Source organism: Polypterus senegalus, unplaced genomic scaffold (assembly GCF_016835505.1).
Source record: "Polypterus senegalus isolate Bchr_013 unplaced genomic scaffold, ASM1683550v1 scaffold_2675, whole genome shotgun sequence".
NCBI classification, from domain to species: Eukaryota; Metazoa; Chordata; class Cladistia; order Polypteriformes; family Polypteridae; genus Polypterus; species Polypterus senegalus.
Window position 1 is genome coordinate 5,338 of NW_024379050.1, and position 14,501 is coordinate 19,838.

At 40.2% G+C, this 14,501-nt stretch overlaps 1 protein-coding gene across 1 annotated transcript; it reads right to left on the minus strand.

Moving 5' to 3' along the window:
- Window positions 1-221: 221 nt before the first annotated feature.
- Window positions 222-14,291, minus strand: LOC120519782 (syntaxin-6-like; the record flags this gene model as incomplete). Its single annotated transcript, XM_039742597.1, has 5 exons — window positions 14,215-14,291; window positions 4,818-4,987; window positions 2,743-2,837; window positions 657-719; window positions 222-341 (listed from the first exon to the last, which is right to left on the minus strand). Coding segments are annotated over exons 1-5 (483 nt in total), but the record flags the coding sequence as incomplete, so codon positions are not given.
- Window positions 14,292-14,501: the final 210 nt, after the last annotated feature.

Below are 14,501 nucleotides of genomic sequence, written 5' to 3' on the forward strand. Positions count from 1 at the left end.
TTAGCTATTAGGTAGATAAATGAGTTTGATGGACTGAATGGCCCCTTCTCATTTGTCAAATTTCTTATGCTCAGAAAAGTAATATGCTAACATAAATGCCAGTGAAAGTGAGATACTCTGGCATTTGGACCGCTATAAGCGATGTTCAGCAGGTGCTTCTAGCTTCCATCCAAAAGTGTAAACCTATTAACAATGACCAGTGAGATTTTTGAATTGCTTACCTGTTGCTGTGCTTGCTGGTCCTCAATATATCGAGAGTTTCCCATGATGAGATCCTGGTCAAGACGTGTGTAGCGGTCAGACTGAATCCCACTGTGATGTCCATCTCCTGACATAAGTGCCTGCCACAGCATGAACATATTGACATCAACAGCAGTTTTCCCAAGCTTAATGCAACAAATAATTCCTTAAAATGTGCATAACTTGCACAAAATAAATGGCGGGTGTTAAAAAAGATTTTATACTAAGAAGAATAACTGGATATACATGTGAGCAAACAAAAAAAAAATTATATATATATATATATATATATATATATATATATATATATATATATATATATATATATATATATATATATATATATATACATACATATATATATATATATATATATATACATACATATGTACACATAAAAAAAATTCAGAAAATACCTGTCGACTTTTCTTTTTGACTACTGCCATCGCTGATGGACTTGAAATGTGATCTTTCATTTCCTGCAGTTAAAAAAAAAAAAGAGGCAAGCACAATGTTATGGCTAGATCAACGGTAAGTTAAGCGACTCAGTAAGTAGTGGAGCTTGACAGCAGTTCAAAACTATAGCCCATGCCTTACAGGTGTAACTGGCCATTACAACGGCAAAAAAAAAAAAAAGGATCCAGGTATCTGTTGGAGAGGGAATCCCCTACATGGTCAAATGAAGAGACCCTCAACATGCCACTGTATGCTGACGGGGGCCATTAACAGGCAGTAAGAACATACATCTTAGAAGGAAAATGGGGAAGCAAAGAGTGGAACGTCAGCATAACGCTTTTAAAGATGCTACAAATGCAGAGATTCTGCTTTTTCAAGATGTGAATGTGCCATGGCTACCCTCCCTTCTAAGTTAAAGGCCATAGTGACTTCAAGTTCCAGGAAAGGGCACCCTGCCCTAGTTAAAAAACAAAGATTTCATAAGGTTTGTTTACATGAATTTCCAGCTGGACTATATCCCTTAACACACAGTAACGGTTGTTACTTGTTCTGTATAAAACAATTAAAGATAACTGGTATACTTTTCCATTTACTCATTTGCATTTTTGGATAAGCAGACACTTTTATCCAAAGCTGCTTACAAAAGAGGTCAATATAATCGAGTAAACATCAGCTTGGGAACAAGTGATAGAGGACAAGATTACAACTAATCAGGACACAAAAATAGGTCACCTTTCCCTAGTTCCAATAACCAATCAAAGCCATTGAACAAGATATTCACAGAACAAGAGTGACTTCAAATGCTTCTTAAACATATTGTGGGAGTCAGAAGTTCATATGGAGGAGGGCAGTTGGTAACCCCCCAAACCAAAAACCAACCAACCCTCCCCAAACAAAAGATCTGGATTGAGATTTGATGCCACGTACTAGCAGACCGGAGTGGTCGAGAAGGAGCATACAACTTAAGTGTCTATGTATATACAGGAGCCGAATCACTGACTAATCTGTTAGCAAGTATCATGGATTTGAACTTAACTTGTGCTGCTACAGGAAGCCAGTGTAGCAACCTGAAAAGAGGAGTGAAATGTGCCTGTCTTGGCTGGCTGAACATCAGAAATGCGGCTGCATTCTGAATTATCTGCTTGACAGCATGTGCAAGTACTCATGCCAGTAGAGAGTTGCAGTAGTCCGGACATGACAAGACTAAAGCTTGGACCAGGAGTTGTGCTGCATACTCTTTTAGATACAGTCTGATCTTGCATTTTAAAGATGTTATATAGAATGAATCTGCAAGAACAAGACACAGTTGCAGTTTGGTCAATGGAGGATAACTGGTCCTCAAATAACAATCCCAAGTTGGTGTAAAATAAAGGGCAAACAATGTATTAAAAGTATATCACTTCACTACAAATGAAATTCAACCATAAAAATTTTATTTTGGGCTGACCATGTCATATTAATTTTACACAATTGACTCAGATGAAACGTTAGGGTTACGTCACAATTCTATAAATTCAGATAGCTTTGTTTTCTCCAAATTGGAGTTCTGAGTTCATTGGGTATTCATGTAGAATTTCCCACTCGGAAACTCCTATTTCCATCTGTCCAATTCCACGTGAATGCAGCAAAACAGCAGGAGGGTAAAATATCCAGGAATAATCACTGATACACAGTAAGTAAGACAGTGAGAGATGAGTGTTTCAAAGGCACAAGACGACCAAGACACCTCAAAAGCTTCCCAAGGTTTGATTTGTGTTACTTCAATACTTTGTTCAGAGGTTTAATACACTCGCTATTTTAACACATTTTCAGACATTTGCTTGGCTCAGTGTACCCCCTTAGAGGTTCTCTTTTACATAAGCTTAATAAAAAAGGCAAACAAATCTTAAAACAATTTTTTAAGCAAAGTCTTTCCTAGTATTTGAACAGTGATCTGTATATAATGCATGAAGAATATATGTAAACTCACATGAAGTTGGCCAAGAAAAATCAACATGTGTAGATTTACTTACAAGACCACCCCAACCTCCAGGGACACACACTTACCTTGACGGCATCCCTGCTTCTCTCCACAAAGGCTTTCCTCTCTGCCAGCTCATTTTCCTCAATCTTGAACTTTCGTGGATTAGATTGTACAATGCCTAAAAACTTGGTTAAGTCAGCAATATACGTTTTTGTTGGGATTCTTTATAAAGTACACAGCTCACACAATCGATGGAGTCGTTATTTTTATTGAAACCCACTTATTTCCAATTTAAACCAATTACTTGAGGAAGTCAGGAGAGGCAGAGAAGTACGTAAGAGTTGTACAGGATATGTACGAGGGAAGTGTGACCGTGGTGAGGTCTGCGGTAGGAGAGACGGAGGTGGGATGACATCAGGGATCGGCTCTGAGCCCTTTCTTATTTATAATGGTGATGGACAGGCTGACAGACGAGATCAGACAGGAGTGCCCGTGAACTGTGATGTTTGCTGATGACATTGTGATCTGTAGCGAGAGTAGGGAGAAGTTTGAGGAGACCCTGGAGAGGTGGAGATCTGCTCTAGAGAGGAGATGAATGAAGGTCAGTAGGAACAAGACAGAATACATGTGGAGATGAATTTAAATACTTGTGATCAACAATACAGAGTAACGGGGACTGTGGAAGAGATGTGAAAAAAAGAATGCAGGCAGGGTGAAATGGGTGGAGAAGAATGTCAGGAGTAATTTGTGACAGACAGGTACCAACAAGAGTCAAAAGGAAAGGTCTACAGGGCGCCAAATACTTTTTTGCTGAACTTTTTAAGTAAACGTCACAATTCACCAAGAAAAAGTGAAATTTTAATGGAACACATTTTTTTAAGCAAAAACATCACAATTACTGCAACACTGATCATTTTACACACTGCCAATAAACTGTAAAAACTATATAAAAAAACAAAACAAAAAAAACAAACCTACTGGGACAATAAGTAAAAACTACTAAAACAATATGTACAAGATACAAGTGACGGCACTGATGAAATTCAGTAAATCACCGAGCCCAACAGCGCTTGAACTGGCTGCACATGAACACACAGAGGCCAACTCTGATGCTGGCAGGCTAATCTAGTGCAGCTGTTGAATCCTAGGGACAGCGAGGCTGCAGTGTGGCAGGGGGCACCAGTGGTCCTGCACTGGCTGCTCAACGAATGTACGGCACTGACTGATCAACATGCTGGCAAATTACACTGGGAATCAACCATAGCCGGTTGCGGCAGTTTAAGGGTTAAAAGCATTTTGTTAGAATATCAGCTTTAAAGTTTGTTTAAACAAAAATATCCTCAATTATGTTAGAATTCTCTAACTTAACACTACAAATATACAGTAATAATGTTTTTTACTTTTATTTTTAGGTATTGATTTAAGCAGTATTTTCCACTAATTGGAAAAAAAATGTCAGGAGAAAAACTTTAAAAATGTGTAAACGCTAACATAAATCACGTTCATGATATAACATTCTTTATAAATCCTATATTGAAACGCCCCCATTTACTGCTACACTGGGGTGCCGTATTACAGGAAAAGGCACAAAATCATTCACTTCAATAAAAAGCCATTGAATGGCATTTCTGTTTTTGCTATGGTATTAAAAAGCATTATGTATCAAAAAATGCAATTGGTATTGGAACTGCATACAAATAGTCTGGTATTGTGACAACCCTAATTAGCTCTGCACAATATTGTCCTCTTGAATTATGAAGGTACTTTTAATAAAAAGCAGTTGAATGGTATTTCTAATTTTTGCTGTGGTACTGAACAGGTATCAACTACTATAAAATTTCACTGGCATTGGTAACGAATACAAAACTTCTGGTAACAGGACATCCCTAGTACTAATACTTTTGGCTGTGTTTAAGAATGCAATCTAGGGAAAACATTACTAATCCCATGACAGTCATATTTTAAAGAAATAAAACAGCAAGAGAAGGAACACAAGTTATGCAATTAGTAACTTACATCTGACCCTTTGAACTACTAGAACATTTCACTGTATTCATCTCTGTACACCAAGAAACACAACCATTTTAAAATTTCTGTTGCCACTACCATGGTGGACAACAGGCATTCTTCATCCCCTACCAATACAACTGAAGGATACCAATAGTTTCTTCCAGATCTTCAAGGTCCCACTCAATGGACCGCAAGCTGTTTCTTAATTCATTGGTGGTCCAGTCAAATTCTTCCTTGCTAACAAATGTCGACTCTTCAAGAAGTTCTGTCCATCGCTGATAGAGCCCCCGGGCAGTGTTCACTGCTTTCTGCACTTCCCTGTATTGTCAAAAAAAACAAAAAGAGTTGTCACTCATTGACTAATTTTGTGTTTTTTAAATGCAGTCCTGGAGGCCCCTTGTGGCTAAAGGATTTTGTCCCAACCAGCTTCTGGTTTAAACTGAATTCCTACCTTATTTAAGCGTAATGTCCTAGTTTACGTTTTGGTGTGCCAATCCAGAAATTACAAAACTGGAATGTAGGGAATAATTACGAATGTTATGAAAGGACATTTTTAAGATTTTCATCATAATTTACTGCTCACTTTTGTGGTTATTTTCAAATGTAATCTTGTTTCTGTCTGAGAAGTGACATTACATGTAATTTAAATTGCAATTTCTCGAAGCACACGATAAGACTCCTAGGGTTAGAGATATCGGATCCCCCGTATGCGGTAAGCTGATGCTCTCTCAGTGTCAGATTTACAGTCCTTTCCAATTATTTTAGAGAATAGCTCAGTTACGGATTTCACAGGGTTTGGGCTTTCACGATTCTCTGGGAGACCCTCGATTCTAATATTATTCCTTCTGCATCCATCTTCCAATGGAATTTGAAGCCGTTGCTTTCCGGTCTGCAGTAGATGCCAGATGTTCGGCTGTTTCAATTCAAGTTGTGAATGTTTGCTTAACGTCTTCCAACTGATCGCCAAGTACTCTCAGTTTTTCCTCAAACTTAGACGCATTTTCCTGAACGTGTTCCTCAATTTTTTTCCAGCATACCTTTAAAGGCTGCCTCAAACCAATTATATACACATTTCCCCAGGTCTTTATTATCCGTTCACAGCTTCTCATTTGTCTTGAGCATACCATTTATTTCTTTCTTTCTATCTTTCTCGAGCTCCTTTAAGTTTTGAGCAGTGGTTGTTTTTTTAAGAGCTCCTTTCTTATCGCTCATGTTTATATATTTTTGCATATATTATAATAGAACCTCTTCAAGTTGGGTAAATACAGGATGCCTCGGGATGATAAAAATACGAGAAAAAAATAACACCGCTGCTAACTTCAGAATTCAATCTCCCGTAACGGATGAGACCAACTCCAAAGTAGCTGCAGCGTCTAACCAGTCCATGTCATTAGTCCTGTGGCTGTAGCTAATGTGTTAATCGAAAAATGGCAAAAGAGAACTACAAATTTAAAGCTAAGTACAAACATTTCTAACTTTCTTATAAAATCACAAACATGAATGCACTTTTATGAAATGTACAAGAAGAGGGGGGAAAAAAAGAAAAAAAAAAAAAAGGATGCGCTAATGAGACAATGAGATCTGTGTGGGCTCACAATGAATGAGTGTGTGTTGTGTGCCCAGAGAGAGACTGGTACTTGTTCCTGCTGGTCCAAACTCTCTCTCCTTGTCATACACTAAAGTAAGGGTCCTCAAGTTAAGTCCTGGAGGGCTGCAGTGGTTGAAGCTTTTTGTTCCAACCTATTTTGTTTTAATTAAAAACCACACTTTATTAATAACACTGCCATGTCAGAATTTTTAAATTGTAGATTTTTCATGAATTTACATGCCAGAACATTCTATAATCCACTTTATTGTGTCAGAGCTCAGGGGAGCTAGGACCTCTCCTGGCATCAGTGGGTGGAGAGCAGAAAAAAGTTCTGTAGAAGGTGCCAGTCCATCTCACAGCACACATGCACAGTCAAGACAGTGCCAATTGGGAAACAAGAGTTAAACTAACTTGAAAGTCACTGGGGAAGTGGGAGGAAGCCCAGGGCAAAATGAATGAATCATCCATCCATCTTCCTAACCCTCATCCAGAGCAGCATTCCAGGGCAGCTGGAACTAATCGCAGCAGTTATTGGGGACAAGAAAGGAACAATCCCTGGACAGGACGCCAGAACAAATGCATGAGCGTGCGCACACACACACACATACACACACCCCTACGGTGTTAAGTTTGGAAACAGGAGATAAACTAATCTGCATGCCACTGGAATATGCAAAGAAAACCAGAAGAAAATGAATTATAGATTGTAACACTGGTTGGTATAAAAACCTGAGCCACAAGGGTCCACTATGATTAAACTTGGCAACCACTGGACTGCCCTGCTTCCATGCAACTTTTATTACTGTGCTGTAATCATCCTGAACCTGACTGCAGAGATCCCAACAGGTCAAACGATGATCAGCAAAAGCAGTCAACAGCCTGTTAAACAAATACTCTATCCAAAAATGGAGGACTATATGAACAAGGCCACAAATACTAAGAACAAGCGGCTTCCAAGATATCCGCCCTGAATGTTGAGACTTGCTGTATGTACAGTGATAGTTTATGAACAAACCAACCAGTTGCATCATGCTGGTCTTGTTAGAGGCTCCAGGTCTGTTATTTTAACCCAGTACTTCTTTTTTGAAGGATACAGGCTCTGTTTGACCCATTTACTAATGATAAGCAATGGAGGCAGAAATTGTTTAACTTAACCAGGATTCTTGGAGTCTGCTATGCTTCTTACGGTACCCACCACATTGGCTTTGCCCCCTGCTCACTTTGCTCGCCCTCCCCTTCTCCCCTAGAGAGCGCTACGCACCAGCCACTTCGCTTCTCTGCCGCCTGAGTTGTGAAAGAGGGGCTGAACGCACTGCTGCGGTCTTGCTGCTGCCGAGCTGCGTGTTCTGCTGGTTGTGCTGTGCGTCGATCATTTAAAAGCCTGAACAGCAGCTGTCCTTTTGTCTCTCTGCCTTATCTCATGGGACGTTAAAGTGTCGTCCGAGAAGATCACGTCTCGACCCAAGATTTTTTTTATTATAATAGAGAGAAATAACTGAATGTGCACATTCACACACACGTGATTGGTGACAACTTATTTTCCCAACCAAAGCACATAATGGACGATGAGAATGAAAGCACACACACACACACACACACACACACACACACAAAGATAGTACACATAAAGCCACCCTGTACCAATTTGTCTGCCTATGCAGTTTATTTACTTCATTTGACACAATGAGTTCAGTTTCAAATTAATTATAGAAGTTGTTCAACCAATTAAAATTTCCTCTTCATTTCAGTCTACATTTAATTGTGTATAATAGATATTACAGAAGTGAACATACAAGATTCTATATTGTACAGCATAATTCATTGCACTGTATTGTAAAATCTTCTGCCGAGTGATTACCTGGAGTATCACTAAAGTCAAATTTACTTGAAAGCACTGGACGGACCATTCCATGCCAATTTTGTATTCTTTATTGCTAAGCAGTCGTTGCTTAGTGCTGGGCCATTTAATTTGCAGCTCCAAGGCCAGATTTGGCCCTGGAGTAGATTTTTACTGGGCCTATGCCAACCCCTGCCAACTTATTAATAAAAGAAAATAATTTTATATACTGGGAGAAAAATGTTAAGGATGGAGCTGCCAGGCAAGAGGAACAGAGGAAGGCCTAAGAGGAGGTTTATGGATGTGACGAGAGAGGACATGCAGGCGATGGGGGTGACAGCGAAAGATGACGACAAGATGATCCACTGTGGCAACACCTGACAGGAGCAGCCGAAAGAAGATGATTTTTGCAGGCACTTATCAGAACTATGCAATGTATCATTTATTCTTATTTGTACTTCCCTATCAGCACTAAGCAGTCAGTTTTAACTCTTCACTGAAAAAGAAACAATGTTCTTAAGATGACGACAGAAGGATGCCTATCTGTTCCAGTGATGTGTTTACTGTGGAATACGGGGTGATGAAGGAATACAAACTCTAACACGAACTTGCCACCACGCTCTCACGCTTGTCATCAGAAACTTCAGAGGTCACTGCGGAGACATTACCTCATTCAAGGAAGCACGCACCATTTAATTTAACGTATGCGCCATGTACAATGCTACGGATGCATGTGGGCCGACATTCTTGCATATGAATGCCATTCAGACAAGTAATTGAGTCCCCATCACTGGCCAGCATCCGTATCGTTGCCTGCACGCTGCGCTTACAACTGGTGTGTCTGATTTAATTACTATTTCTAGAGCAATAAAATGTAATTTCCACATTAGGTGACAAGAGCAGCAGATATAAACAAGGTAAAAGAGTGCAATGTGTGTGGGGATATGAAGTGCCCTTTGACAATGAAAATGACTTGACAATGTGCCATACGTACTGCATGTTGCTGTTGTTACAGTAGTTACAGTATCGATAGCCAACATTTTAATTTCTACAGCAGACTTTCATATCTTAAAGTTCTCTTAAACAGGGGTCGCCAGTTGGCTGACAGGAACGCAAAGAGTCGAAGTAAACACATTTATGAGACAGGACTGTGAAAGCCAGCAAAACAGGCAGGGCAGCTATAGCCTTGAAAATGCAGCATGAAGGGACAAGCATCTGCTTTGGGCTTCCCGGTAGACGTGTACACTGAATGTGCAGTGAAGAATTTAAAAACTCGCAATGGTCGAGTACGCAGTGAATTCATAAAGTATTCCGACCCCGTCACATTTTTCAAACTTTGTTATGCTGCAGCCTTGTGCTAAAATCATTCAAAATGTTTTAATTCAACAAATAACACTAAATACCATAGAATGAAAAAGTGACAACAGGATTTTAGGAATTACTGCAAGAGGAATTATTATAGCTGAGGTTTTTGAATAGGGTTCCTTGTCTGGTGGAAACAGAGCTGACTGTAATATCCAGAAAAACAGAAACACGCCAGCCAAACGCGCCAATTACTTAAACATTTAGCAAATTCGATACTGGCGTTTTTCATTTTCTCAGCCATCACCGAACACCAAGCACAGGCCACCTGAGTGGAAAAATAACATTTAAACAAGTGTCACTGTTACCCAATATTGTATGACAGGGGTCCTGAAATTATCTATCACGGGAGTTGAAATTATCTCAGAGAAAGTCTCGTCTCAGGATTTCCTTTTAAAACAGGGAGATACCGTATATCTTCTAGTAGTGGCCGGCTTCTTATTGACGCCCTTTTCCAATAAACGCCGGGTTTGAAGAGATGTCGCGACAAATAGACGCCGGTGTTTAATAGTAGCCGGTCTCCTTTAAGCGCCGGTCTGTAGTAAACGGCGATCTCCAATGACCCACCGCCTTTTTCGTACGCTAATCCTCTTTTCGTACCACCTGGGCTACCGCCCTCCTGCAGTGAATCATACGGTAAGTACCTTTTCGTGTCAAAAATGTTTTGTCGTCGGATGCTATCGAGGAAGCGTGAAAGTCAAAAAGAAATTTCTTTTTGTACATTTTGCCCTTTCGTCTCGTCAATCATAACCCCACAGGGAGGGCAGAGGTGGCGGGAAGAACATGAAAATGCCATCTTCGACACGTTAATCCTGATAAAACTGATTACTGAGCGACAACAAGCAATGGGTGTACCTGTATTGCCATCACAAGAAGAGGAAGCTGAAGAAGAACTCGCAAATAACGAACCAATCATTACCTATTCAGACGACGAGTAGATGGTAAGTACTGTACTTTATTGTATCTTATCCAGTCTCATGTCGTAATGTATACGTATATACGTGAGTTTGGAGCTTATTGCATTTCCTTATGTTCCGCAGGGGACTTGTCGGGCTGATGAGCGTTTTCGTGCGAATTTCGGACTGGTGCAGGCCAGTGCTGGTGGCATCATTGGCAAGAAAGTTTGACGTCTACCGTACCTGTTTTTCATGCTTACGGTAGTACCGTACTGTATACTGCTTTAATAAGACCGTACTGCTGTACTGATAATTTCATTAAATCCTGAAATGTTCATCCGGTGTTGTTGACTACAGTTTGTGACTGTAAATAATGTACCATACCGTACTTTACTGCCAAATGAACCCCGTTTACCCATCACCATTCCGTCTGTGAGGTGAATAATAGCCGGTCTCTTAAACGCCGGGCCGTCCGAATAATTTTTTGAATAAACGCCGGGGCTACTATTGGAAGATATACGGTATGTCTGTATTATGTAGGTGCGTACTGAAATATTTTCTTTCTGTTGCATATTATTACAAATGATCTAATTTTAATATATATTTGTTGCAACATTTTGTTTGACTTCTTTTAGAGCAGGGGTCACCAACTCTGGTCCTGGAGGGCCCAAGTGGCTACAGGTTTTCATTCTAACCCTTTTCTTAATTAGTGACCTGTTTTTGCTGCTAATGAACTTCATTTGAATTTGTTTTATCTGACTTGTTCTTGAAGACTCAGAACCCTTAATTGTTTCTTTTTCCGTAATTAGCTGCCAAACAATAATGAGATACAAAATGAGCCAAAACACCTGGTGACCATCATATAATATCTGAAAATAAAGAAAGGTGAAGGTCTCAAGAATGTCGATCTGCTCAGGTCCTCAAAACATTTTCACAGAGCTCTTAAAAAAAGAGAAAATCAGCGAGATGAGACTTTTTGCCAAGAGATTTTGACAAGTCCCGCCATCCTCACAAACATTTACAACCTATCCCACGATTCACTCACTTCTCATTCGTGTGAATGCTATCGTCAGACACAGTTCCTGCTCTCTCGGCTCCAAGAGGGGTCGGAAATAAAAGACAAACCGTACAACGTCGCAAAGAGGTTCAGAAACGTTGGCTCGATACACATGCAGAGCAGGTCAGAGATAATGAAAGTACTAACATTTTAAAGTCTCAAAAACCTGATAGTAAAGATTGCATTAGCTCTAACAAATGGAAATTAATACTCTGTGAAGTAATGGAACAGTGAAAAGTGATCGAATATGGACAGAGGTGATATGACAGAAGTATGTAGTTACTGTTTGGCTTTAAACTTGAAGTCAGAGACTCGTAGATCATCTAATTCGTGTTGCCATCAGGGAAAAGTAGCATTTCTTCCCAATGAAGAGGCGTATCCGCGAGAATTAAAAGATTTGTTGTTTGGTGAAAGTGAAATCCACATACGTGAGCAGCAAAGACGTGGCTGGTGCACTGGGGGTTGGCGAGCGAAGCTAGCAGCGGGCTGAGGCCCCTAGTAATTAATAGAAAAGTATATTTGTATAGAATTGATTTTTATGTCACTAATGAACCAACTGAACTGGCCTGACAACACAATGGTGCTGGACAAGAAGGGCCAGAGCAGACTGAACTTGCTAAGGAGTCTCCGGTGTTTTAATATGTGCAGCAAGCTGCTGGAAATGTTCTATGTTCTACCAGTTCATAGTTTGGTTTTCTATGCTACAGTCCAAGAGGAGGCAACTTGAACTCAAAAAGACACACAATGCCTGAACAAACTTACCAGGTAAACTGGCACCATCACAGGGTGAACCCAGGAAGCTTTTGTAGAAATGAGAACGGTGGCAAAACTGGATGTCATCATGAAAAATCCCCTCCAGGAGTCATCATGTCAGAACACTTTTATCGACAGGCTAACTCCACCACAGTGTGCTAAGAAATGCCTCTGGAGGTCTTTTCTGCCCACTGTGATCGAGGAATTCAATGTTGTACTTAATTTATTTATCGATTGATTGGCTGTATTTTCAGTCCTGTGAGTCCGTATCCTTGTTTTTTATGTGTCTGCTGCTGTATGCATCTGCATCTCCCATTTGGATTAAAAACGTTTATCTAACCTAAAGATGAGTGGCTGTTCTATACATTTATGAGTGTTTATACAGCGGTGTGTACTCAGATGTGCAGTTTACAGATGTGTAATATAAAGAACAGAATATTTCTTGTTTATGAAGTACAAAATAATGTTGGAACCTAAACCTCCTTCTGCAGTTTCTAATGATTTTAATTCTACTGCAATTATAAAAGTAATTCACTGAAAGGATAAGTGACACTTTTTTAGCTTCTGGGAAAATGGCACCTTAACTGGTGTCATTTTAATTCTCACCTTTTTACTGCCAGTTAACATGCTGTTATTGGAAGCAGCACCTCTGCATTACCCAAACAAGACGTTTTAGAAGTGCTTGGGTTTTTGGTTGTTGTTTGCTGATATTTTGAATTATTATTTATTATTAAAAAGAGTTCTTATTTCTTAAATCTTGCCTGAAGAAGGGACCCAAGCTAATTTTTTTAGTTAGCGAATAAAAGGCTTCATTTGGCTTGACTTCTCATTGCATCCATAATGGCTAACTGATTACATCTTGCCTGAAGGGGCCCCGAGTTGCCTCGAAAGCTTGCATATTGTAATCTTTTTAGTTAGCCAATAAAAGGGGTCATTTTGCTTGGCTCTTCTCTACACAACACCCTACTCATGCACGGTGTGACCGAAATGTATACAAATAACCTTAAATTAAAGCCTGCAATGTTCGCTTGAATCACGTCTTAATTGTTTCAATTGTAATTTTAAACTGTGCATCAAAGGGGTAAATCAAGGAGAAACCTGCTTTTGTCCCAAACATTATGGAGTGTACTGTATGTATTTATATTTACACACACAAACATTTTTCCTTCTCTTAAGCTTCTGTAAAGTTTTAATTTCTCTTTGGGGACAAATATTTCTTGAGCTTCTGTAAAGTTTTAATTTCTCTTTGGGGACAAATAAAGTATGTCTAATTTAATCTCATAATCTGAATTATAATGTGAATTTCCCCTTGGGATTAATAAAGTATCTATCTAATCCCGCCCCTACTTAGAACTAACTGAATAGCTCTGACTTAGTGCAAGCATTTAGCTACTGCTGTATAAGGACCCGATTAGTTTAAAAAATAAAATAACTTTGATTCAAACTTTTCCTATAAAAAAAAACACACAAACAATTCTACGCCCACAACCCTACAAACAAACACGTAAGCCCTTACGTATGATCGGAAAAAAAATCAATGCCGTTCAAACCCGCTTATCTGGCAAAGATTCGCGGAGGCCGTGGCCTGTGCCAGCAGGAATGGACATCAGGTTCGGGGGAAAAAAGAACTCCGGACGGGATGTCGTCCGATCACTGGACACTCTCACGTACGCACTCTCATCGAGCCCAGGTACCCTGGCACGTCGAAGGAAAACCTGTCAGCGCTGATAAATAAATCATTTAAACCGACACCGTGGGCACCGTGCAGCCAGCCGAATAAGGGCTGCGAAAAAGTTGACAACTTTAGCCTCACCGACGCGCCGACTAACAATTTCTTTCCCAACTCGCACTTTTCTGTCTGTCTGTCTGTCTGTCTGCCTGCCTCCAGTCGGACCACAGACTGGGCCGGCTCAGCGAGTGCTGCTCTCCCACGGACAACCGTTTTACTCCAGCAAGCCACCCTAGAGTCCAACATGTGTCGACTTTTAATTTACTGGTATCATTTTCTCGTATTTAGAAAAACGGGAAAGTCTGCGGTACTTTTTCACTTACCCTTTCACTACAAAAAACGGATCTTCCAAAGACATTCCGAAACGCCGAGTTTCTTCTGCTAGAAGTTAAAAAACACAGCGCGGTTGAAGTCTCTCTTGTCACGTGATCCACTCTTGCAACTCGGGGTCATGTGACCGACGCCTCCCTCTTCACGTGTCCACGAAAGCGCAACGACGCGAGAGCGCCGAACCCGTGTCACGTGTCCGTGGCGGCATGCTAGGTACGGAGCGGGAAAATGGTTTGTTTAAGGAGGCGATTGCCAACGTGGGGCGCAATTTGATATTTTA